The sequence below is a fragment of the Zonotrichia leucophrys genome, chromosome 2 (assembly GCF_028769735.1).
Source record: "Zonotrichia leucophrys gambelii isolate GWCS_2022_RI chromosome 2, RI_Zleu_2.0, whole genome shotgun sequence".
NCBI classification, from domain to species: domain Eukaryota; kingdom Metazoa; phylum Chordata; class Aves; order Passeriformes; family Passerellidae; genus Zonotrichia; species Zonotrichia leucophrys.
This window is the reverse complement of record NC_088171.1, coordinates 70,661,613-70,688,274: the sequence shown is the minus strand read 5'-3', so window position 1 is coordinate 70,688,274 and position 26,662 is coordinate 70,661,613. Positions and strand designations below refer to the sequence as shown.

Below are 26,662 nucleotides of genomic sequence, written 5' to 3'. Positions count from 1 at the left end.
CCGGCCCGCCCCGGCTGCGGGTGCGCCCCGGGCCGCGCTCCCCGGGGGGTGTTGGGGTACGGGGGGGACTCTGGGCAGCCTCCAGACCGATCCCACCTGGAGCGGGTGACACAGGAACGCACCTAGGCGGGGTTTGGAATCTCTCCACAGGGGAGCCCACGGCCTCCCTGGGCAGCCGCTGCCAGTGCTCTGCCGCCCTCCGCCTAAACTTCTTCTCCATGTTGAGGTGGGGCTACTTTTGGTTCAGTTTATGGCCACTGCTCTCCGTCCTGTGGCTGGGCACCACCAAAAGCTGTGTGGCACCGTCCTCTTGGCACCTGCCTTGGGGATGTTGATATGCATTAAATAAGATCCCCTCTCAGTCCTCTTTTCTCCGGATTAAACAGGCCCAAACCTGTTTAATCAACCATGACAGAGTCATGGGCAGGTGTCACTCACCCGTGGGTTAGTGACGAAGATCAGGTGACGGCGACGCTTACGGAGTGGGGAGGAGGAAGTGACTCAACAAACCAGTTCTGAAGGCCAACTTGCTGTATGGATGTAGGGACATCTGCTAAATTAGTGCCATATCTTCCCCTCTGGTTCATTAATTCCTTTAGGGCAAAAATTACTTCTTTTAAACTATAATAAACCCCATTCTTCCAAGTACCTCCAAGTTACCACAGTGCAGATTTGACTTAATAATTCCAGTGTAACTGTTTTGATTTTATTTTGTACTAAAAGTCCTCTGAACCTTTTTGATACAGTACTCTCTGCACAAGGGAAAAATGCACATCCACAGTTCCCCCTGTACCAGGGAAGGTCGTGGTGAATCTCTTTAAGTCACCTGGTTGGCAGTTTATTTTGGTAAGTGTCCTCACGAGTTGGGGATGCTTTGGTTGATATTTAGACATGGTCAATAATAGGTGTTCTCCTTGGATCGACTGCAAATGTGTGAAGACATGATGTAGGAAAGACTGTTATGCAATCAGGCTTTGAGAAATGAGAGGGTAAAGAGAATGTGCCCCTAAAGACAACTGAAATTCGCCAAAGTGAAATGAGAGATGATGATTTCTAAAGGAACCTTAGAGCAGTGTGGTCATCAGGATTCAAGCATAGCATCAGTGGTGGGAGGGACTCAAGAAAACTGGGTTAAATATTGTATTTCCATTTCTTTCTTATTCCATCTTCAAAGGATGAGGCAAAACCATCCCTTTCACTCATTCATGGTTGATTATGCCATCATGAAGCCTTTGGGGTACTTTTAACCTCCTTTTTATTTAAAACAGGCTACTTCCTTGGGGTATAATTTCCTTTTAGGCTTTACTTTCTCATTCGGCTTAGTGAAACTAAGACTATTCTCAGATTCATTCCTGTTGCTAGTAATACTGTGTCATCTGTAACTGTGATATTTAATTCTTTAATGTTCTCTTTAGGTTTCAGACCAAGTTCTAAAACAATACATACCTCACAAGAGTGTAAGCATGCTTCTCCAGTCACACTGAACTGGCTTCCAGAAGAAACTGGAAAAAATGACTGGTTTCTGCAAATGTGATTAAAGAAAGTAAATCAGAAAAGGCACCTCTGTCATTTACAGATAACAGGCTACATCTTGCACTCCTTACTTAAGTCTTACTCATACAATATTCCTGCTATAATTTGACTTTTTTGCCTGAGGAAAGACTAGATGAATGCTGAGTAATGACATCAAGATTATTTCTTGAGAAGCTAATGAAGTGTCATGTTAGGGGCATTACTTCCATTTGAGGGACAAGTAGAGTCACATTTTATCTAATACTTCCCAGTGCTGAAGTTCCTGTGTTACCGTGTTCTAAGAATGATTGTGTACAACCAAATGTAATGAAAATAAAACATATTAAAGGTGTTAATATGGGTGCCTACTGGCCTCAGCTAAGGCCATCCCATAACTGCCTGGGGCATTATTGCTCACATTGCTATGGCATTATGTGGCACAGGCACTGATCATCTGTGTTTCCTAAGGCTGAGTCAGCTGTTGTGGAGGATGCTTCCTGCTGCCATGCCTTGGTTTGGAGGGAAGGGGCCCACACTACTTGTTGCCTGGACACCTTGGGCCAAGAGCAGATGGATACATCAATAAAACAAGTCATGCCTGCAGCACTACCAGGTGTCATGTCTATGATTCTCCTCGGCTGTGGCAGCTGAGGGGTGGCTGGAGATGACTAATGTTACCTTCAGAGAGAGATTGGCATCAGCTAAATGATGTGAGAGCCATGCAGGTGAGGGAAGTCACTGCCTTAGAGACCTTTACAGTGCAGACAGACAAGGCAAAGAAGGCAGGAAAATATAGCCTCATTTTCCTGTATTTCTCCAGCTGAATGATGAAATCATTCAGCATCATTTCATCTAGGAATTCTTCTAGATGAAGTGATGCTGAGTCTGGTCAGATCAATCTGGCCTGGGTAACAAAGGCTGTCAGTAGCAACACTAGCAAGTAAAATTCAGGTTGTCCCAATTCCATTGCGGCACCTCGATCCAGTCTGGTGTACGCATGGTGAGCTCGTGCACTTGGGACAGGACCTGCAATGCACTCGTGGTGCAGCTGGGTTCCTTCTTTGAACCACGCTGGGCTGAAAAGCAGGAGCACTTCAAGCCACCAGCTGTCTTTGGGAGCCTTTCTACCTGTTCCATAGTGCCTGGCCTGTGGGAGTCGTGCTGCTGTGGTATTCCCAGGTGGATGGCTGCCATACATAACCCCTCTGATAGCACTGAAACCACAGCAGCCTTGAGGAGGAGAGCTGTGTTCTAAGAGCTCTTTTTCCTGAAGCACTTGGTGCTCTGGGTGCAGAGAAGGTGTTGTGCAGCTATGGAGCTTAGGAGGGAAAAAATTAAAACTGTATTCAGGATCAGAAGGACTGACAACAAAATAAAGCCGTGTTACATTTATGGCATCAGAGACAAGAATGAGCTTTGGGGCAAGACTTGAAGCATTGGGTTTTGAGGATTTTGTGGTTCTCCAACTCTACCTAGTCTGAGGTGGATGGTGACATTTCCTGCCATAGTACAATAATGGGTGTGGTTGTGCCTACCTGGAAAAGAAAACTTAAATTTGTCCCTTTTGAGCTAAACACTTCATATTTCTTAGTTGTGTTAATTTTAACTCTACTTCTGGTTTAGTTTTTAAACTTGGAAATTCAAAATATGTAAATGCTTGAAGGCACAGTGATTTCAAATCAGGTGTGCATATATACAAAATGTTGTTTTCTGGACTAAGTTAGTTTATTCCAGGCAATGGAATGACTTAGGATGAATATTTCTGTAGTTTATATTGAGATTAATCCAGCACAACATGAAAATAGTCTATGACAATGATTGCAGGTATAACTCAGGGCACATTTTGAAGCTGTTAATTTGATCTTTTGACAGAGTGTAGAGATAAAAATGTTGCTTATTTTCTTAAGATGTGAAATATACAGTCCATTGCTACTACTATGGTTTTTGAATGACATTTAGCATAGTGAACTTCAGGACTTTTTTTCCTACAGTTACATGAGTACCAGCAGAAATTGTCATGAATAAAAATGAAATCTGAAACAGTATTTTTCTTAATTTTGCATGTGTTATCTTCAAGGGCAATATTTGCCCTCTATGAGCATAAGTCTGGAAATTTCTGAGGTTTTTCTCATCTTGAACTCAGCAGACAGGGACTCTTATGGGCATTCTATACAGAGACCAAGGGCAAACATTTCACCTAGGTCTTTTCTGCATAGCATTCCATTTGTTAGGTCTTGATAGCTTGTTGAGATAGAATGGAATAAAATCTCGTCGATGATGGCTTTTTGTACAGTTGAGCAGATGTGGCCTCAGGGCTGTATTGGTTGACTCATTTTCATTTAAAATACACAACTTTGCCAGCTGGAAACTGCCAGGTCTTTTACACATATATGAGTTCAGGGATTTTGTGCTATGCATTGATGAGTTTGGTGCAGCTGCATTTTTTTTTTTTTAAACGTTTTCATAGTCACAGGACTTAACAGCCTTATATAGCCCTATTCACCTCAGAGATTTTATTGTTAAAAGTTTAAAAAGTGCTCCCCAGCCAATGTTTCATTGAGTTTAGAAATGTTCAGGTTTGGACTGTGCACTTTAGATTGCTTCATACTGCCTTCATTTAAAATTTTGATGACCTGTAGAATCATTGGAACAACTCCTAAGGATATTCTAGATGCTCTCATCAGCTGGGGGTTTGTTTTCATCACTGCCAGATTTTTCAAAAATATAAGCTGTAACCCAAAGAGAAATCATGGGTCTCATAAGATTGGTAGATCAGGTTCTACAACAGTGTTATGAAAGGGTTTGAACCAGCTGGTTGTCACAGCATGTGTTTCACTGTCTTAAAAAAGACACAAATCTGTGAGTTGACCCAGATTTTCCTTCCCTGAGTCTCCCATGCAATAGAAAGTCTGTAGTGTTTACTGTTGCCAGAGTACCAGAAATCTGAATTGTGTTAGGCAGGGAGAAGCATAAAAGCAGTTCTGCTCCAGTAGGACCTTTTTGAAGTATTACCAGACTCCTCTAACAGATGACAGGGGAATAACTTTTGCCATTCCAATATACAGCAGAATAACTGAACCTGGCTGTTGCAAAACAGAGATTCATCTGCATGAGTAAGTTTTAAGACTGATGGGCTGCCTCTGATGCTTCCAGACTTAATTTTCATGCTGAATGGCTTTTCAAAGTGGCTTTTGCCTGTGTGACTGTAGAGAGCAGTGTTTCCAACATAACTGAATGGCTTGTGGCCTGAATTATTAAGGTGATGAAGGGAAAGAGAGCTGGTCTGGGACTAGACTAGCTGTGAGCTACTGCAGTGTAGTCTGCACTAGATTCCTGGGCTAGGATTTCCCTACTGGATCCCTGTTTATTAACCCCTAAGCCTTTTAATTAGATATGGAAAGGAGCAAAAAACTGGATAGAGAGGTCATTTAACTTTCTCTTGATCCAAGCCACTCTTAGCAGAATAATTTTCATTTTAAGCATGAAGCTCTTGAAACCAGGCTATTATTCTACCATAACCTGTCTATAGTGCTTCCACATGTACAGTGCTTCCACACCTTTCAATACAATTGTCTCTAGGAAGTCTGTTGCCCTTTTTTTAACCAAAACCCACTGAAGTCAGAAGCCACATTTGCAGTGGACTTTGAATGTTGGCCTCAGACAAATAGGGAAGTATTTGCATTACCACAAGTAATTACATCTTTCCTCATTACATTTTTGTGTTATTAAATTTGATGCCCTACTCCTGTTATATAAATGTTAATGTTATTGTGCTAGTAAGTTTATTAGCTTGTAATATACATGCAGTATCCTCTGAAGTTTTTCCATAGAGCTTAATGGGACCATTAGATCTTAGAAGGACTGAGGAAAATTACTTTTCAGTGGACTACCTATTGCCTGGGTAAATGTAAGTGGGAAAGTAAGAAGGAAGAACTCTATTATCAAGTCCTAGAACTTTCTTTTGTAAAATATTTAACTGAGTCTCACAATTTATGGCATTTTTATACTTTCCCTATCATGGGCTAATAAAATATTCTTTTCTGCATGTTTTGTGGTGCAAGTCTTGCAGTCCTGGGTCAATGGTCATAGGAGCTGAATCAACTGACTGTGAGAATAGCTGTCTCACTTTCATGGGCACTAGGTTTGCATTTTGCATTAGCTGGAGTCTTGGACTACTATTTGTAAATTTTTAAACCAGGAGTCAAGATGGGTTTGCAGGTATAACTTCTGTAATTTACTGATTGCACAGACAACGTGCAGGGTGTGTTTCTCCAAGTTGTGCATAAGAATCCACACGGTGTTTTGGTTGCCTTTCACCTGGAGAAGCAAGAATTAACAGGTTCTCCCCTTGTCTTAGCTGCATGAAGGGATAAACAAAGACCTTCATCCTTCTCTGAAAACACACAAGAGGAGTAAATTCAGCCTGTGAAGTCACGCCCATTTCCAGTGAAATATTCAGCAAATATTTATTCTAAGCTTTTATTTTCCTTTAATAAAGTGCATAAATTCAGACTGTGAACCTGCACTAAGCAAGCCTGGGAAAATATGTGCCTTCACCAAGATTAATCACCCAGAGTTAACTACTTGGATTACAGAAGAAAGTGACTCATCTACAGATGACAATGGATAATAAAAATGGGGGGGGGGAAATTCCCTAAGTCTCATTCCCCCTTCCTCTATACTGATAAGGAGGCACCTAAGGGAGTTGTACAAAAAACAGAGCTGGAAGAGAAGCTGTGTGTCAGTCCAGGTCTGCTACGCTGAGCAATGAAGGTCATGTAATTCTTTCCAGAATCTGCTGAATCTTGAGTTAAAACTGGTTTGGTGTGTGAGGGAGGGAGCTGCTTGGTCCCTTTATTTCCTTTGGGAAAGATACGTCAGGTAATTTACCTTATGTCAGTGTGATCTCCTCCCTCTCTGGAGTTTCCACATTGACAAGAACAGTCTTATCCACATACAAGTTTTATTTTGCTATTTGAAGGCAGATAATTCTAAAATTGCTCATATGCTCCTTTTGGAATTTACTAATGGATTATTATGCTGCCAATAATTCACTAGTGAGGTCTTCCAAAATCTATAATCAAGCACAAAAAATTGTGGATATGAAAGGAAAGCATTCCTAATAGCAGCACTCTTGTGGTTAAGTGATTTCAACTAAACACTTCAAACATTTGAAAATATCACTAAATTGAAAAAAAATACTGAAAAGAACATAACAAATGTGAGTGTGTTTGCATTTTTTCTGGGACAGAAATAGGGCAGGTGATTTTGAATCACAGATTCAGCCTGGCGAAGGAAGCTGATGCAGTAACAATGGGCACTGGTGACAAAGAGAGAAGACTATTATGTTTGTCCCCATGAGATGGCACCCTGAACCAGCAGTGCATGCAGGGATGGGTTCAAAGTTGGGTTTTTTTAATGTAAGGAATGGAACACAGGTGTTTTGGTGAGAAGTTATTAATTGTCTCTGCGTTTGTTTCACGGAAGTTGATCTTTCTACAGTTCCAGAGTAATGTGTCAGAGTTTTTAATCTGGTTTACATATATTAATTTCCCCTTGTGTTTCAAGTTCCTAGTTATATTGTGAGGCTATTCCAAGTAGTCAGTGAAATCTGTGTCTTTATTAAGTTGATTTACACCAAGCATAATGCCTGGTGCTAAGTGCTGGGAGCAATACCTTTAGGGAAAGTAGTCAAATCTTCAACAACCTTATCTCAGCACACAGAATCATTCATTTCCTACTGAGTAAATTAAAGTCCTTGTTCTCACTGAAATCTCTCAGCTGTTTGGTTGCCTATTTAATTTTTTTTTCCCGATGAAACATTTTTTCCAATGAAACCTGCTCAGAAGAGCCTCACCAAAAAAAAAAAAACCAAACAAAAATCCAACACAAAAGTGAAAGCATTGAAGTATGAGAAATTAATTTCCTGTCTGTTACTATTAGAAGTGGTTACTATTAGAAGTAACCACTGGTGAGTAATACTTCTACATCATCAGAGATGTCTGAAGAAAACTATTCTGCTACCATACGTGTTGGTTTGTTGTGTTGCTATGTGACACCATCCTTTACACATATTGTTGAAGATGCCTTGGGAGGGAAAAAAAATAGGCTGTTTGTTGCTGTTCAGTTTATGTCTCTCTCAGTGGAAGCATGGTGTAATGCTTTGTTTTTGTTGTGTTATTTTAATTTCAAATTAACTTGTGGTCGATCTTTTACTCACATTTCTTATGAAATGAAAAGTACTTTGGCTATGGCTTATTCATGTTATTAAATAGTAATATAGACCCATGCTATGTGAAAAATATGAAAAGATCTGCTGTGTATACTTGTTTACAGACAGTGCAGTCTTTCTTACCCTTTGAATATTTCTAATTGTATTAAAGCTGTAGGCCGCTAAATCAAAACAAAAGTGTACAAATAACCTCCTACCACTGGTTTCCTTGCAAGAGTTAAAGCTTATTGTGAAAGCTGTAACTCGATTAGAAGATCTTTCATGACTGAAGGCATAGAAAGAGTGCACCAGTTTTAGTCTATTCATTATTCAGTCCCACTTGTAGATGATTCCCCATGTGGTATTCTAAGTATGTGGGCATTAATTGCAATCAGACATGCACTAAGAGGTAGTGATTAGGGGGAAGGAAAAATAAGGACTACAGTGGATGCTTTGAGCCTCTGAAACAATTGAAACAGTTCTTCATGCTGTATTGAGCAGCAAGAGTATTCCCTGCCTGCAGCAAGAGTGGGGAGAAGGCAGCTGGTGTTTTTTCCTTTCCAGCAGCATGTAAGAACAGTGTTCCTAGGAGGGAGGGGCAGGGAGAGCCAGGGGAGAGAGGACTGAGAGCAGGCTGAGTAACAGGAGAGTCACCCGGTGGGTCACATCCCTTCTGCAATGGAGTGTGTCTGGCATGCCAGTTCAGAGATGCAGGCACACAAATGTAACTGCTGGGTCCTAGCATCCAGCAACATCTTTGGCTTTTTCCTTGAGACCTGGAAGAGTGAGGACAGTAGCTCATTTATTACTTTGCCAGTAGACTGTAACTTGGCTGCGTTAAAGGCTTCACACTAAGATTCAAAGTGTTCCATGTCACATCCCCATTGTTTCTACCTTATTCTTTTTACCTGTTTTTTGATAGGAGATGTCCAATTCACAGGGGGCTTAAAAATAATTTTTATTTTTTCATAAGGAAAAATCCTCTTATTGGTTCTATTTTTTTTTTAATTTTGGTGGTAGAAAAATAGGTCATAATAGGTGTGAGTTGAAAATACTTTGAGATCAAACTGAACACAACTGATTTAGTGAAAGGTAAATGAAGGACATGGGGATGCTGATACAAGTAGTTGTTATTCAGTCAGACTGAGGAAGAGTGTTCGTGGACACACAAAGCTTTGCTTCTTGTGCTGTGCAAACTTCAACTACCTGAGATTCAGCATCTTCTTACTCTTCAAGTTAGCATTTTCTACTTTCACACATCTTCCTTGTTGGTCTGCAAGTAACAACCATAAATTCCCATAAATCTGAATAAGTAGCTAGCAGGAAGTCACTATAGTAATTTTAACACTGCTTTCAAGAGCAAGTGAGTCCAAACTGTCCATTCTTGGGGGAAGCAAAACTGCTTCATGAGTCACTCAGTTACCAGAGCCAGTGTACTTCTTCACTTGAAGCATAACAATTGCAGCAGTAATTACTAGTTTCATGGCACCATGATCAGAATTAATTAATTTCTCAGCACTAACTAGGTCAGACTGAAGGATTCTGTACTGCTACATAGTGCCAGATCTCAGCCATCGCAGAGCAGTTTCCCAGTGAGGTGTATCCCGTGATGTTTACACACCTCCATCTTGGCAATGCACAGCCCTTTCCCTTTTCCACTGTCCAGCCCTTTGAGGCACATACCTATATCTGTATTTCCTGCCTGTCAGTAAGAAGGAAATGGATCTGGTGAGTTGTGCTGTCTCTGTGAAGGCAGTCTGCCTGTTGTCCACCTCCCCACAGCTTATCCAGAAGCTCCCGAGCCACTTCACAGTGACTGTACTTGTTAGACCTGGGTCTGAAAAAAGGTTTGCTTCTGCAGAGATGGCAACACTTGGCTTTAGATTACCTGCAGACATCTGAGAAGAGTCTGGCAGCCAAAATTATTGTGTATTTTCATAAACATTTCCCTTACAGAAAGCTTAATTAGATACACAACAATGATGTCCCAGATGGCACAGTTTAGCCAGCTGGCCTGTATCTTATTTTAATTGCCTAAACATATCCACACCCTGTCTTTGTTATGAATTCAGTTATGGAAAAGGATATGAATTTTAAATTTGCTGTCTGGCAGTGACGGAAGGTGAACTCCATCTGCATCACAGCAAAAAAAAAAAAAAAAATCATTTGGGTAATAAGAGCTTAGAAGCCTCTTGGAAGGAAACATGGGTAGGACCCAATCAGGATGCTGTGGTGTGGTCTGATTTATGCTCAAAGCAACACAGAAACATGTCATTCCAGAAGGAGATACCATCTCCCCAATTCCCACTGTCACCAAGGGAGTACCATGCTGGTGAAAATGCATCCTTTGGTGTCCTACCCCTTTCATTTGGGCAGCTGGGCACACCAGCACTTCAAACCTGAAAGCAGATTCAATTATCTTGCTTGTGCTTTTTGTAGTCTAAAAATATTCAGGGCCACCTGGGGTTACTGAGGTGTGAACTCGAGCTGTGCCTGTGGTGTGGGGCAAATTCCTCGTGGGGACTGAGGGGCAGCCATGGCCTGCCAGGGATACTGGCATATCAGTCTGATGTCTCCGCTTTCCACTGTGGAGAGCTCAGCTGCCCAGTCAGGGAATTGTGTGGAGCAGGGGCAGGGCTTGGTAAGGGCAGCATATGTCTTTCAAATGATAGAAAATAGACCTGGTGAGCTGCACTGGCACTTCTCCCTGTCCTTTTCTTTTCCCACCCTGTCATGTTCATTGGTACTAAGGTGGGCTGTATTTACATGAACCCAGTGGTGCCCAATCTGGAAGTGAAGAGGTGGGATTTTCCGTTCCCTGCCACCTCTGGGGACAGCTGGCAGCAGGGAAGGCAGCTCCCTTGCAGAGGACCTGGCTGCTTATGGGAGGGAGCTTTGCTTTGCAGCAAGAAGATGTTTTCATTTGAGCATTAACTCCAGTTTGACCTTGAGCTTTTTAGGCAGCCAAACACACACATATGCCTCGTGGGCAGAGTTAAGATACTGCCTGTATGCATATACAGATGCAAAGTGCCCAGCCACACACTTCTACGTGTTTTGGTTTTCTTCTGGGTCTCTTTTTCATGATTACAATTTTTCTGCAAATAGCAGTAATCCCAGTTGGAGTTTCTTGGAATGCTGGTTTTGCTGAGAAGAACTTTATGTTGCTCATCAACTCCTGCATTCGCTCCTTCGTTCGTTCTTGTCTGCTGCCTTTTGTACTGCGCTTGCTGAAGGCAACACACAGGGCTGCTCTTTCCTGCCAGAGCTTGTTGTTGTCTTCAATGGCTGGGCAGGCAAAGACAACTCTGGTGTGAATCATTTTGCTCCTCCAATGTAGGAGTTGCCACGAAGAATGATTAAGGGAGGGGAGAAAAAAAGCGAGAGTGAGAGGGAGTGTGTGTGTGTGTGCACAAATTGAGGCTGGGAAAGTGGGAGTGGTGTCCATGAGTAGGCAAGTAACAGAGTCTTCTGCTCAGCAAGGTTTCTGCACGGGCAGCTGGTTCTTCGTGCTGTGCTCACTTCATTGATTCGTTTACAAGGATTATAGCCTTGCAAAGTAAGTACAGCTTTTTTCTTTCTCTGATACTTTAATTTATGCTGAGCTAATAGTTAACAAATCTTGGCTGTGAAGCATAATTGCATGGAGGGAGTGGGAAAAGGAAATTTGTGCCAAAAATGTACATGTGGAATCAAAGAAGCTTTTTTGCCTTCCCAAACAACACTGTTTTGGTTTCATTTCAAAACTGCTGCAATTGCTGTGCTAGGTTTCTTTCTTTTTGGAAAGATTCACTGGAAGAATGAATAAGACCCGGCAAGTGAGACAGCAAGGGCATTAGGAATTATTAAAATATGGTGGTTTATTGCAAATGGCTATTCCCATATTAGAAAAAGCATGTTGTGTATGATGCCATGAAAATCCTCCGTATGCCAAAGTATTATTTAGGTTGGTTTGTAAGCCCCTGCTAGAAAGGAATATTCCTCTCGTTTTCTGAAGAGGTGTGTACGCTCTGCTCTGTTTGCTCCGAGTTATTAACCAAGTGACTAATCTGCACTTGTTTAAAGTGAAGGACAGGAACTTAGGCCTAGTAATTACACATTTATTTTCAGTGTGACCATTTAGTTTGAACAGTTCATTACAACAAAGCATGTTGCAGTGGCTTGTTTCTCTTTCTATCCTGGAGTGACTTTCCCCGCTCTGTTGCTGACAGTGCTTTTTCCTCAACCATGAGATGCTCTGGTCCCACATCAGTCTGATGTCTTGCACTCCTCAATGTCTGTTCAGACAAAATTTTGTCCTTGGTTTTTATCCAGGTAATTTGCCAGGTGGAGAGTTGTCATTTCTGTAGAAGAAGGAAAGGCTCGGATAAATCTTTTATTTCCTTTGTATAGTATATGCTGAGTAAGAGCTTAAGTAGGGTCATGTTAAACTCTTGATCTAGTTTCAATATTAATGCCTCACTTGTGAAATTTGCATGTGGGTTATTTTATATAATTCATCCTCTTGGAATTTTGTTTGGACTGGAGAGACTGCAGCACTGGCACTCACAGCTCCTGAGATATAAACCAAATATATCCCCCAGGACTGGATAGCCAGAAATGTCTTTGCTTTATCTGCCACAGATGTCTTCTCCTGGAAAGACTGCTTAACCAAGAGAAGAATAAAATAAATACTTGGTTCTGCTTCATTGGATTATTCCTGCCATACAACTAACTTGACTTGTCAGACATTTGCACACAGATGTTGCTATTCTTGTGATTGTATTTTTGAATATAAGTTATATTTAGATTTTCCCTTAGTAAACAGATAGTAAAAAAAGCCTCCCTGTTGGTTTGGTTTGTTTTTTGGGGGGAGGGTGTTTTGTAGTTGTTGTTGAATCCAAGAGTGACTAAGCAAAAATGGTGTCTTATACCAATAAACAAGTTTAAGTTGGGTTTTTCTGAACTGGTTCTGTAGCCTTTCAGCTCCCTCCTATATCTGAAAATGTTTCTTTCACACTGTGACAGTCGCAGTTTTAAATAAAGTTGGGTGGATCGCAAGCTCCAAGTGCTTAGAAGATGCCCCAGTGCTGCAGGCCTTTCTGGAAATGCTGATAGTTTGCTTTCCTGGGAAAGGAGGCACCCAATGAGAATCCTTGCAGCAGGCCTTTTTAAAATTTCATTTTCAGTTTTTTGACTCCTCCCCATTTGTGGGTTCCCTGTGATTACTGGCTCAGGAGCTATGTCTGATTTCTGAGACTGTTAATGGGCAGCTAATGGTCTTTCCTCTCACCAGGAGCCTCATCCCTTCTCACCTGGCTGGAACTGGCTTTACTGGACTTGCAAGGCTTGGGGTGCTCAAGGCTTTAAGGAGATTTAAGATTTTTTAATATTTAATGCTGTAAATTCTTTTCAGTAATATGAATGTTGTAAGCTCTTAAACATAATATAATAAATATAATATAACAGTCATTATTAAATGGAGAATAAAAAACAGAATGACCAGTTGAAAAAGATGGTGGAATAGAGATTATTCTTTGCTGTCCAGCCAATAATTCAAGGTCAGGGGTGCAACTGAGCTTTTTTCCCCAACAAAATGCCCTGAATGGTCCTTATTTCAATGGTAGCATTGAAAGGAAGAAATTAGAATGGAGAGCTTTGCCACTACCAGAAACAATTTTACTCTCCTCCAAAGAATCTTTGAGCGAATCAGCAGTTACTGGATGAACAAAGGTACATAAAAGGTTCACCATGAAATGCCTCCTGTTTTTCTCACTGAAAAGAAACATCGAAACTTTATAAAAAATCATCCAATGAATAGTATGAGAGTTACTTGAGGCCAGAGGAGTTTTTAAACCATGGGGCAGCTTTTAACTGGCATAAGGAAGAAGAATTTAATTCAATTATGTAAAATTTCCTATTTCATTTTCTTACTCTGGATGTCTTGCAACCCAAGGAAGTGAAACACAGGTAGTGCATCTACATCTCAAAGTCAACATTAAGCCAGAAAGGAACAAGGGATACCTTTAATTAGGTATGATTTCATATTGATTTTTACCCTGTAAGGAATATCCAGAGGCCTGAATAGAATAATATCATGCCAGCTAATACTAAATAATATACTCCATTAAAATTAAATTAAACTCCAAATTAAATGTTTTTTGGGTGTACTGCATGACTCATGAGATTTTTTGTATTATTTGTCTTTTTGAGGGTGGTTGATATTTACTGAATGACGCATTCTTGGTTCCCTGGGAAATTTTCCAGTTAGAAATACCTGTGAAGTCAGTACTTGCCCCAAATCTTCAATTTTGGGGGGTGGAATGGGGTGGGGCAGAGAGAGAGAGAGAGATTGAGAATCAGACACAGTATAGAAGTGTATTGTCTGTTCCTGTGAGAATGGCTGAGGTAATGGCAAAGATAAGGCAGGTAGCCTATGCAGGGGAATTTATTTGAGACATGCATGGGCACAAAAGAGCACATTTGTGATGAGCAATTGCAAGGAGGCATTTAAAGGAATGATTTTATGTTTGCTTCTTTGCCCTGTTTTTCCAAGTTACTCCCTGATCAGCATTCTCAGTCCTTCAGACTTGTTCTGTCTTTGGCCACTGTCCTGCCTAAAGCTCCCCTTCCTTAAGGTGTGTGCTGAGCCCATGGTTGCTGGCAAGCTCGGCTTTTCTGCTAATTAGTTGCTGTCATGGCTGAGAAATGGTGTCTGCGTAAGCGAGGCGGGTGGTTGCGGTGCTGGGCTGGCACTGGGTCCTCTCCTACACCCATAAGATCTCTGAGATGTTTCCTGAACCCCGTTGTGACATCAGCCCGATGCCTGCTGATGCTGTGAAATGGAATCTCCCATGGAAAATTCCTCTTTACCAAGCAGCTGCCAGAGCACTGGAAGGGAGACAAGTCCAGCCAGACCCATTCTGAATTCCGAGTCTGACAAAACCTCGGGATGTTGCAAACCACACTCCTCTGGATTCTCATGTGGGGATAAGTTTCTCCAGTGAAATATGTTCAATGTTTGCCATCTTCAAGACAGATTCTTTTTCTTGTTTGATTTTTTTTTCTTCCCCCCAGTGGGAGTGGACTTGTTAGCAAACAGTTTGTTGCTAATACCAACAGTCAGAACATTTTGCAGGAGTGCAGGGCTGGTTAGGTGTGCTTTTCAAACTCTGACTTAAAAAGCCTTGGTTTAATGCCACTGTATCTTTTATTAAACTTGATTAAATGCAGTGCATTTCACTAACCTTTTATGCTGCATGTTTTAGCCCAAAACAAACTAGTTGTCAAGTAAAACAATTGCCCTACCTAACAGATCCAAGAACATGTATAAGTTAATTAAAATAAAAATAAAGACATTTATTTTGTAAAAGGCTTCTGTAGTCAAACAGGTCTTACGAGTAAATCAAAGTTCTTTCTCTACTGTGTTGCAGGCAAATTACGTGTCCATTCTGTTACTCCCACAAAAAATAGTTATAAAAATTTATAACTACTGCAATTTATTTGGAAGTCATTACTACTGTCAAGTACCACAGCTGCTCTGAAGTGTCTCTGTACAATGGTGTCAGATGTTCAGCTTCATTTGGGCAGCATAACACATGCAAAAATTTCCATTTCCTTTCTGTCCCTGTCAATAGCTTTGATGGAGCCATTTAGCACTAGTTTTAACAGTTTCCCTTTTTTTTAGGGATACATGGTATTGGGGGCATGGTACTGCCAAATTCACTATACCAAAGGGGTCATCTTCTGTGTGACTGCTGGTCTAAAGCCAGAATGTGCTATTGACTGAAATTCTGGGGCTCACCCTTCTTGGCTTGAATCTACACAAATACTCATACAAAAGTGCAACTTTGGGTATGTGAAAGCAGCCTGGAAGATGGGAATAGTCTCTGGCTTTCCCAGAGCATGGACAGTAGCAATTGTGCCTTGCCTTTCCTGACTGCACAGGTCATGTAACACCCCTGTGGTAACTGCAGTTACTGAGAGTGGTTAGGAAAATCTTTGAGTTAAAACAGTGACAGTGAGGGGTGGGCACAGGGCAGAATTTTTTAGAAGGCCTCCTTTAAGTTTCTAAAATAATCTAAACATACAGGACCAGACAGTTTTCTGGAGACTTCTGGCAAGGCCGGGCATAATCAACCCCAAGAGGAGGGACGTGTACCAAAGTTAAAGGTTTAATGGACAATTAGCCATGAAGCAAGATGGAGAAATTATGAGACCATTAAAGACCTGTCTGAGAGCCAGGAGATCCCAGAGCATAGGTGAATTACCTTCTGAGTTGGCACATTTTAAGAGTATCAATTAAAAACAAATTAAATTCATATATGATCCAGTTTGACTCAGTGTGTGTGGGTCACCCTGACCCACACAGATTTTCTCAAGTGCTTCTGATAATACTGGCTCTAGATAATACATGGCATTGCCTGCTGTTACTTGAAGATGATGGATATTACTGAATCTCTCCTCTCCTCTCCTCTCCTCTCCTCTCCTCTCCTCTCCTCTCCTCTCCTCTCCTCTCCTCTCCTCTCCTCTCCTCTCCTCTCCTCTCCTCTCCTCTCCTCTCCTCTCCTCTCCTCTCCTCTCCTCTCCTCTCCTCTCCTCTCCTCTCCTCTCCTCTCCTCTCCTCTCCTCTCCTCTCCTCTCCTCTCCTCTCCTCTCCTCTCCTCTCCTCTCCTCTCCTCTCCTCTCCTCTCCTCTCCTCTCCTCTCCTCTCCTCTCCTCTCCTCTCCTCTCCTCTCCTCTCCTCTCCTCTCCTCTCCTCTCCTCTCCTCTCCTCTCCTCTCCTCTCCTCTCCTCTCCCATCCTGAAAGTCCAAGATGCCCAGTCCCCATCCTGGTGCCAGTCTCTTTCAGTGCTCTGACCCAGCCCCACCACATCTGGAATTACAGACTAAGTGAGTCATCTCTCCTTTCTCTTTTCCATTTCAGGATGACAATGGATGCTCTGCAACTAGCAAACACTGCCTTTGCAGTTGATATGTTCAAAAAGCTATGTGAGAAGGACAAAACAGCCAACATTATTTTTTCCCCACTGTGTACCTCAACGTCTCTGGCTCTGGCATACAAAGCTACGAAAGGTGATACTGCAGAGCAGATGAAACAGGTAAGCTGTCAGCAGCCTGTTCTGTGGCTGCAAAGTTATATGGCTGTTGTAGGGCTCTTATTAACTCCTGTTAACGTTCTCCTGGATGTCTGGTTGCCTTGTAAGAAAGACTTCAAATCATCCATCTGAATTTCTTGAATAGTTCCACACTCCATGGCCTTGCACAACAAAAGGGCGAAACTCTGTCTTAGATCACTGCATGGATATCTGTCCAGATCACTGCATTTTCTAGATAGCTGTTTTTTCATTATTCAAAAATGCTTAAGCTGTATAGCATTGAAAATTATTTTGCCACTGCTGTCAGCAGCAAGTATGTGTAGCAGCCCTGTCACTGACTTTTCCCCTTTCTCCCACAATACTGTAAAGAGGAGATGGATAAAGTAGAAGGGCAATTTCATCCATGTTTCTCCTTTCAAGCAGCTCATGGTGTTCAAGGAGTTTCCAGCATCATGATCCAGCATGGCAGTCATGATTCAATCAGTTTATGTGGTGCAGGGAGTCAGCCCTCCAGCCTTGTCTGCTGCCTCTGTGTAAGCAGAGATTGAGCTGGATCCTTTTAATCCCAGTGAGGGTCCCCACAGTTTCTGCAGTTACCTAAAGGTGCATGAAATGCAAATTAAATGTACATTTGTATGCTGATTATCACCTGGCTCTGAAAGACTCTCTATATATTTGAATGTATTTCCCTCCTTTGGAAATTCCTCCATGTAGTTTCTCATTCACTGGAAGTACCCCTGAGCACAGCCTTCTGTGCTCCTACTTATGCCACAGATTACAGGAGTCTTGTGCTGTTCACAGAGCTGCACAGCAATATGTCCATGAAAGTCATAGAATCACAGAATGATTTCTGTGGGAAGGGATCTTAAATCTCCATGCCACAGGCAGGAACATCTTCCACTAGACCAGGTTGCTCCAGACCCTATCCAACCTGGCATTGCAGACTTTCAGGGATGGATCCTGTAAGCTCTGCACATTTTTCCGAACAGAATTAAAAAAAAAAAGATTAAAATTGAAATTTAAATGGTACCCTGAAGCTCCCTTACCATTTCAAAATTCAAGTGTTGTCTTTCTGGTGGGAAAGTTAAAAATATTACCCTGCCCTTATTTTGCTTTCACTTGTGTCTGCAATTTGCTTTGAACCATTCCATAATAACAAGTTAACCTGCACCTCCTCAAGTGGAGCTCTGTTACACAAGCACACTTGTGTTTCATATTTCTCTAGTGGTATTTAAAAAGTGCTGACTACAGATGCTAAGGAGAGCTTGGTATGCTTTTAAGTGTAACATCTCCTATTTTCCATGTCTACTCCAGCTTCTGCTTTCCCCTGAGTTTGTGCTTGGGTTTTAAACACTAGGTACAAAAGGAGCCAGATTGGCAGCTGTACTCTGGAACATCGGTCAACAAACTTGTGCCAAAAATTCTTTCAGGTAGAGAAGCTGCAGTAGCTTTCTGCTCCAACCTAGTTCCCAGGCACAGAAGCTTCCTGCACTTCCTAACATGCAAAGAGATAAAACTGTTAGAGGAAGAGGAAATAAGTTGAGAAAGTTGTTTCTAAGGAGATGGAGTTGGCTATGACAGCTGTGCTGCTGCTGTAATGGGAGTTTATTTCCTTCTGCTCCCACTGAGCAAGGAGAGGGGAGATTATGGAAGGGTGACTTCCATAACCTCCTATGACTATGAGGTTATGGCAGAGCAGCAATTTTGTCTGTGAAGATGTGATGTGTTCTGGGAGAAAGAGCAGTAGTGATGTACAAAAGGAAAAGAAGGTCACAAATGCCTGCTGTGCTTCATAAGGCAATTTGAGGCAATGAGGAGAGTGGACAGGCTTCCTTTAATGAAACAGCCACCATCAAAGAGCCTGTAATAAGTAGGCATTAAAAGTTGAATTCATATTTATAGGGTTATTTTCAAACAAAGGCATCATTATCCCAGTATTTCATAGAACTGGACTTGTCGTTCCCAGGAGTTGGGAGGTAGCCATGTGTGGGTCAGCAGCCCTGCCCATGCTTGGACTCTGCCTACAAAACCAAACACAGTTATCTTTATCTGATCAGTTTTTGCTGAAATGTCATGTGATGTCATGTATTAGTCACAGCAGTCAGAAAACTTGATGATCTGGCAAGCATTTTTAAAGGTATAGCCCAGTTCTGGAAAGGAGATTATCTGGGACCCTCACTAATCTGTCTTAAAAGCGTCAGGATTTTGGGTGGGAATGTAAGTTTGACAAAAGCATTATAACTCCATACTATGGAGTTTTAGTTGAATAACTCACATCAGCAGCATGAACAGCTCTATTGGTTTCTTTGGATTACTCATTCAAAGAAATGCATTTGGTGAAAGTTCTGGTAGGATCAGGTTTTAGATTTATGTGAGCATGCCAAATACATAAATGATTTTTGAGTAACAACAGTGAGAGGCTCTGTCATTAGCTTAAATACAAAAAGCAACAGCTCTGGTCACAAACTAATATTTTTTGCTTAGCTGTTAGGAATTTTTAGACAATAATAATAATAAAAAAGATGCTTAGTGTTTTATCATTTTCACTTAACAGGTGCTCCATTTACAAGATGTCAAGGATGTTTCTTTTGGGTTTCAAACAATAACTTCAGATGTTTCCAAACTCAGCTCTTTCTTTGCACTGAAAATGGTTAAACGGCTCTTTGTAGACAAGTCTCTCAATCCTACCACGGTAAGTACTGCAGGAAAATCCTGGTGTTATGAATTACTTGACCATCACATGGATGGATTATGGTGTCAGATTGCAATGTTATTTAAAATTAATTCTTGTACTTTTGGTTGTTTGTTGACTGGACTCAAATGATAAACAGCATAATGTTGCCTGCTGCCATAAAGGTTTGTAGGAGGATAGATGAGTCTGCTGCTTGACCCCAAGCTGTGCAACTCTTACAACACTTTTAATTCTTTCATTACCATGCTTTAGGTCAGTAGCAAGTTTGGTTTTGAATGCAACATAACTTCTATGCCACATCAAAGTCTTTGCATTGCAAGTATGAGTGAAAATGAGTATAAAAAAAAAATTGGTGGTGCAAGTGTATGTCCAGTGCACACACCCAAGTAATTATTGCAAAAGCTTCAGTGAAGCTTTGAGAAGGCAGAAGCCTGACTATTGAAGCAACGCAAGTGAAGAAGGTGGTGTTTGGCCTATTAACTTATGAATTGACAAGAATGCTCTGTGTGTTGGATTTTTTCCCCCCCAAAATTGTCTCTGATAGAGTCCCAAGCAAGGACAACATCAGCCTGAGAGAGGTGCTTCAGAAAACTCAACAAGCTGCAGTGATGCTGTGATCAGTTCACCTGGTGTTCAGCCTGTGCTGCAGCAAGCCAGGACCCAGGGCAATGAGTGTCTTCCCTGGTGAGGACAGATGTGATGGGAGCAGACTGCGGCCTCTGTCTCAGTCTTGCTCAGGCCTGGACTGAGGGTTGTTCTAGCCTGTACACTCTGGCAACATGGTCACTCCTGCAATATCAAAGTTACTGTACTGCTGATGTAGCACCACTGGTCTGAAAACCTTGGGAGGGATGCACTGGATGCATCACTGTCTGTCCTTGATGGCTCCTGCAGTTATTTAATACCTTTCCTCAAACAAAAATGAACTCCTCAACTACCCAATGGCACTTAACTAAGGTAACTGGTTACTTGTGTCTTTCAGGACTTTGTCAACTCCACAAAGAGACCTTTTCCTTCTGAACTGGAATTAGTGGAGTTCAAAGAAAAAACTGAGGAAACCCGAGAAAAGATCAACAAATCCCTTTCAGAGCTGACTGATGGTGGGTACAGCTTAACCTTGGGAATACTGTTTGCCTCTTTGGAGAAAGATCTTTATCCTTGTGACACGTCTTTAGGAGTAAATATATAGTGAAAGAAGACTAGGCCTACTATTTGGATTCATGAGGATTAGCAGCACTCACTTCACTGCTGCAGCACTTCTGAAGGTGGAAATGTGAGATTGACCTTGAATTAGCCTTGGGGAAAGCTGCTCACATTTGACTACAGCAGGATGGGCTGGGAGAATGACAGGTCCTGGCTGTGGAGCATCACAACATGAAAAACCAAAACATCCAACCCTGTAATTCCTTTAAAACCTTCATTGTAATGGGAAATACTCGTTGGACTCTGAGTTTCAGGCTGTTAATTAATGTCTCAGCTGCTTTTGCCAGCAAGGGTGCCACAAGCAGGTGTGGGTGTCTCATTTGCCACCTTGTGGAAGCCCTGGCAGAGGTGGCCCTGGGGTTGGTTGCCACCTGTTGCCCTCATGTGGTGCAAATATAGAAAGCCAACAAATTCTCTGATGGTAACTCAATGCACCACTTCCATGCAAGCTTACAAACTTTCCTCTGTCACCATCTTATTTGTGAATATGGAAACACCACGCAGGAGTCTGCTCCTTCCCAGGCTGGCACAGGTGCCCATGGGGAAGCACCTGGCCCTTTCTGGGCAGCTCCAACACAGGACTTGCCTTCCCAGTGCTCTGGATTCAGGGTCATTTATGGCAGTGCTTGAACCAGTCTAAAACAGAGTCGGTCATGACATTTACATCCTATTTTGAACTCTGTAGTGGTATTTGGATATTAACTGTAATCAAAGCAGCATTTTTGTGTTATCCTGGTTATTTTATTCTTGTGTATCAGTCTAGAAAAGAGTGGCTGCTAATTTGAAACTTCCCTTCAAGTATTGTTCTCCAAATGACAAAGTGTTTTTTCACTTAAACCTGTTGAATTTTACTGAAAACTCAGCACCTTCTTTAGAGTACTGAACAAAAGTAGGAGATGTGGTTTTGATTACATGCAATACAACAAAACATGTCATTTAGAAGATCTGCCTTGATCCCAAAGCCCACACAAAAATTAAGCTGCAATTTTAAGTAAGTGCTCCTTTTTGTAATTTTCCATCAGAAAGAAAATCTTTTATCTGTGAGATGCAGGACACAAATGTGTTTAGTTCAGTGAAATGTTACCATATTCACTTAAAGCAATTGATATATTGCTAATGTATTGTATTAACAATCATCTTAAATCTGTTCACAGGAAAAATGGAGAATGTTTTGAATGAGGATAGTGTAAGTGACCAGACTCAGATCCTTTTAGTTAATGCTGCTTACTTTGTCACAAACTGGATGAAGAAGTTCCCAGAGGCAGAGATCAAAGAATGTCCTTTTAAAGTCAACAAGGTAAGTTCTGAGAAAAAAAAAAAAAAGAAAATAAAAAAGTACTGTTTTCTCTCATGAAAATGCAAACTTTAAGCTAAGGAAGTCCCAATAAGAGGAAATGAGAAATATGTATTGCTATGGCATTCTTAGACTCTATCTAATCTTGCCCAGTGTTTCAAGGGTCCCAGACTGTCCTGGGAGTATGTTAAGACAACATGAGCTGAGTACAAGTGGTCAGAAGAAGCTGTTGCCTGCAAGGAGATGCAAATTCTCATGGGTAGCTTTTTCCAAAAGATTGGAAGGTTGCAGGTACCAGAGGCTGCATCCAAAATCCAGCAGAGGTGAAGCACATTGCATTTCTTGAGCTGGTGAAATGTGTACAGTTGTGTCACCTCTTTGATTACATCCCTTAGGTGCCTGGCCCTGTGTTTTCCTCTTCAGAGATGTCATCCCATCATTCTCCCTCTTTCCAGTCAGGCTCAGGGCTGCAGCTCGCTGTATGTCAGTCCTGCTGGGCCGTGAGGTCCATGTGGGAGCAGCACCTGTGGCTGGTGCATTCAGGAGTCTGTGACCAGTGATGAACATTGTAGTCAGAAAACTTACAGCCAAGATATAAAACTGAACAACATTTGTGAGATAAAGAGATTATATTCCAAATATACACAGACACACATATAGAGATGCATAAGCAAAGTCGGACTTTTAGGTTTTCTGAAGATATTCATAAATTACCTTATCAGCCAATAGTTCCAGCTAAAAAAGTTTTTAAAATCACACAATCCACACTAAAATTTTTAAGTGAAACAACTCAAGATTTTTTCCCTCTAAAGTAACATTTTTCTTCTGAGTTTGTATTTTGAAGACTTTCATGTGGACAGAACAGTTTTAAAGTCTTCCCTGTGAAATAAAGTGTTTTGTTTTGTTCTGTTTGATTTCATTCAAAAGCAAAGACTTAGAGATTTAGGTAAGCCTGAAATTTCTTCTGATTCTGTTTCTACTCCTGACCCAAAATATCAATTATTGGAATGAACAGCTTGACCTTCACTATTGAGCAGTGCTCAGTGCTTGACACTTGCTAGCATTACAATGCCCTGTAGACAGTGTAGTTGGTAGTACTCAGTGAAAAGGCATGAAGGGCTACCAATATTAGATAAATTGCTCTTTTAAGGCACATCCCCCATATGTTGCTATTGTATTAAGTAGAATTCCACTTTCTTTGGAAAGCTCCCTCCTGTAAAAAGCCAACTCTGGCTGCTGCTTTCATTACCTGTGAAAGCCAACAAATTCTCTGGTGGTAACTCAATGTATCCCTTCCATGGAAGCTTACAAACTTTTCTCTGTCACCATCTTATCTCTGAATTAAAACTAATGACAGATTGTTTCCTCTGTGTTTTGCAGACTGAAACTAAGCCAGTGCAGATGATGAATCTGGAAGCTACTTTTTGCCTGGGCTATGTAAAAGATTTAAATGTTGCCATCCTTGAGCTCCCATGCCTTAACAAACATATAAGCATGCTCATTCTCCTGCCCAAAGAGATTGAAGATGAGACCACTGGCTTGGAGAAGGTGAGAGAAAAAAATAGAATTGCTGTAATACTTCCCTTGAAAACAGCCCGTATGATGCCATGTATTTATGGAAGGTTTTTGTTATTTAGAAGCAATGCATAAGGAAACACAAAGTAACTTTCCAGTGAATTTATCATCTCATTCTGCTTCTCTGTTCCTCCTCTCATATTTGTGGCATCATGGTTTTCACTGTGTCCAGTGGGAGGTTGTACGTGAGATTTTGCTCGAGATAGGGAATGCACAGAAAACAGTGTTAAGTGCAGAAGGTGCCTTTTTTTCTGGTATCTTTATTTTTTTTCAATTGACATGTGTCCATGATTTATTTTACTAAGGTCTTATACTTCTCCAAGTTTTAATTTTGAGCAAAGATGCCTGCAAATGAGCCATTTTTAATTACCAATTACACATAAATATGAAAATTAATATGGCATTTCTTAAAGATCAACAATTTCTTATTTCTTTTTTCTATGAAAATTTTACGACATGTTTTCACCCCTATTCAAAGTTTCTTAAGGACTAAGTAATTAATAATATTAATTAATAGTAAAGTTATTTAAGGATTAAAAGACTGATGATCACTTAGGTCTCCTTTGTAATTTGTTGCAACTGGCCACAAATTTTAAAGGCAGGAAGGATCTGTCTTTGCAGCTGTAAGGTGCTTTTATATGTTGGAGCAAATTACAGAACACACCTATCATAAAATGCAAGTGAGGCCTTTCATGATACCAATTTGTTGTGGGCCCACATTCTGCCTCCTCCCTTTCCAGTTTTAAAAAAATTGCTTGAACAGCTGCATGTTTGATTGAGATCAGGCTCTGGGTCTGGATTTTGTATCCCAAATACCAGCAATTTCATTACCCTTTTGAGTCAGGAATAAAGACTTTTGTATCTCTGCCAGTTGGCCAGGTGTAACCTGGGTAGGGACTGTCTTCCTCAGGTTCCTTCATATGGCTGTTGAGGTGATTGCTTATCAAAAGCTTGCCAGAGCATGCACATGCAGACGAGTTGCTCCAGAGGCCTGTCCTATGGATTAAATCATACTTGAATCAATATAACTGGGAGTATGTTAAGCCCAAATGCTATGGTTGTGAATTCAAAAACAAAAATTGCCTTTGGACTTTATTTTCTGGAGGTTTGATAGGAGTGAGAAGTTCAGGAATGGTCTTTTTTTTTCTCCTTTCACTTTCCTCAGACTGCTCACTAACTTTTTTTTTTTTTTTTTATGTTTTCAGCTGGAAAACGCACTGACCCCTGAGACATTACTACAGTGGACAAATCCCAGCATGATGGCCAACACCAAAGTGAATGTATTTCTTCCAAAGTTTAGTGTGGAAGGTGACTATGACCTGAAGCCCCTTCTGGAAAGCCTGGGAATGACAAATGTCTTCAATGAAAGCGCATCAGATTTCTCTGAGATGTGTGAGACAAAAGGTGTGGTTGTGTCAAAGGTCATCCATAAAGTCTCCTTGGAAGTCAATGAACAAGGTGGTGACTCCCGAGAGGTACCTGGATATCGGATTCTGCAGCACAAAGATGAATTTAAAGCTGACCATCCATTTATCTTTTTGTTTAGACACAACAAAACTCGCAACGTGATTCTTTCAGGCCGTTTCTGTTCTCCTTAAGCGGGGCGTGTTCATTACAAAAAAAGCACAATTATATTTGTGGTGGTGCACACTCCTGTAAAGCTTTTCTTCCTGACTATCACCTTTGAAAGGAAATCTAAGAGGTTCATATATTGGCTGAGTAATACAATGTATTCTACATATGCAGCAGAAGTATTTTCTCTCCTTTTGTTTCCTCCCCTTTAGCGGAATAATTTCCACTATGAAGAACACACCATATTTTATTGAGAAGTATCCCAGCTTCAGCAACAAGAACATTTTGTTCCTCTGTGACACTTCTTTCCCCAAATGAAGTGAGAGCCTGATCTAAGATAGCTCAGGAGCTAGAAGGGGCTCTAGGAGGAAGAGCTGCATTCTTACTCCCTGGTGAAACCTCTCTCTCTCGTGACTCACACTCTCTGGATTCCTAATGCCTAAAAGGGGAAATGTGGACATGTGGTAAGATCTCCCTCTGTACCTGGCCACACTCTGGTGGTCCAGGGTGCCTTACCAGACCCTGCCAGCACCCACTGAAGAAGTGGACAAGTTCTGCAGCATAGCTACAACAGTTCAGGCTGGCATCAGGATCTGCATCTGTGAAACAGCAGCCACACTGAGGCCTATGGACACCAGAGGCAAAAGCCATGGGGACAGTATGTGTCCCCAGAAGACTCTTCAGCATGAAGCTCCCAGACTGGGGAGGTTGAACTCTGCTGTGTGGCCTTTTTTGATTCATTCCCTTCAGACATGGAAGTTGGGACAAGAGAAATCTTGTTGTATATATCCTAAGGAAAAGAACATTATGCAAATCAAGGATAGAACACACTTGGATTAATACTGGAAGTGCCACACTTCTCATGCACAGATTATCTGCCATTTCTAGCTCTGGATTCAGCATTAAGGAAATTCCTTACAGTTACTCAATGTCTAAGGCATGAGAAAGAAATAAGGACTTCAACTTGACTGAAATTAACATTGTAATTACTAGTCTTAAAATTCCACAAGAGATTATGGTAATCAGATTTCATTTCTATCTAAAGACTGCCTGCTGCATATGTTCAGTACTTGTTTGCCTAAATACTGTTCAGAATAAAGCACTATAAAACCTGTGTCAAATGTACAATACCTCTAGTGTCAGTCTGTGTGCTCATTGACAGTGTCAGTGTTCACGCCTGACTTCCAATAAATTACAGGAATGGAAATAAGCAGATTCACTTAGGCCACAAAGTCAAAATAACAAAAAAAGCAACTAAGTGAATGTCTGGATTGCCCTTCTGAGCCACATAATGATAGTTCCCAGTCAGGACTATGTTACTACGTGGTAAGGATACATGCAGAATTCAATTATGTATCCTCAAAAGATGGAAGGATTCTAGTTGAGAAATCCTCTGGGTGCCTCAGGTCTGAAAGAAACTGGAAAGAGATCTCTAAATGAGAACACACAACAACTCCTTACTTTCAACACCAGAGCACTCCTTATTGTGAATTTAGAGACAGGTGATTTGTTTTGATTCTTGAAC

At 41.3% G+C, this 26,662-nt stretch overlaps 1 protein-coding gene across 2 annotated transcripts; it reads left to right on the top strand.

Moving 5' to 3' along the window:
* Window positions 1-30: 30 nt before the first annotated feature.
* SERPINB5 (serpin family B member 5) lies at window positions 31-26,267 on the top strand. 2 transcript variants are annotated; one of them, XM_064705404.1, is made up of 7 exons: window positions 31-226; window positions 16,630-16,804; window positions 19,356-19,493; window positions 20,476-20,593; window positions 21,851-21,993; window positions 23,371-23,538; window positions 24,771-26,256. In XM_064705404.1, the coding sequence occupies exons 1-7, from the start codon at window positions 219-221 to the stop codon at window positions 25,161-25,163; spliced, it is 1,143 nt and encodes a 380-aa protein (XP_064561474.1). In that variant the 5' UTR covers window positions 31-218; the 3' UTR covers window positions 25,164-26,256. The 2 variants fall into 2 exon arrangements, with proteins under 2 accessions (XP_064561474.1, XP_064561475.1); XM_064705405.1 differs by lacking the exon at window positions 31-226 and adding an exon at window positions 11,041-11,282 and having other exon boundaries at window positions 24,771-26,267.
* The last annotated feature ends 395 nt before the right edge of the window (window positions 26,268-26,662 follow it).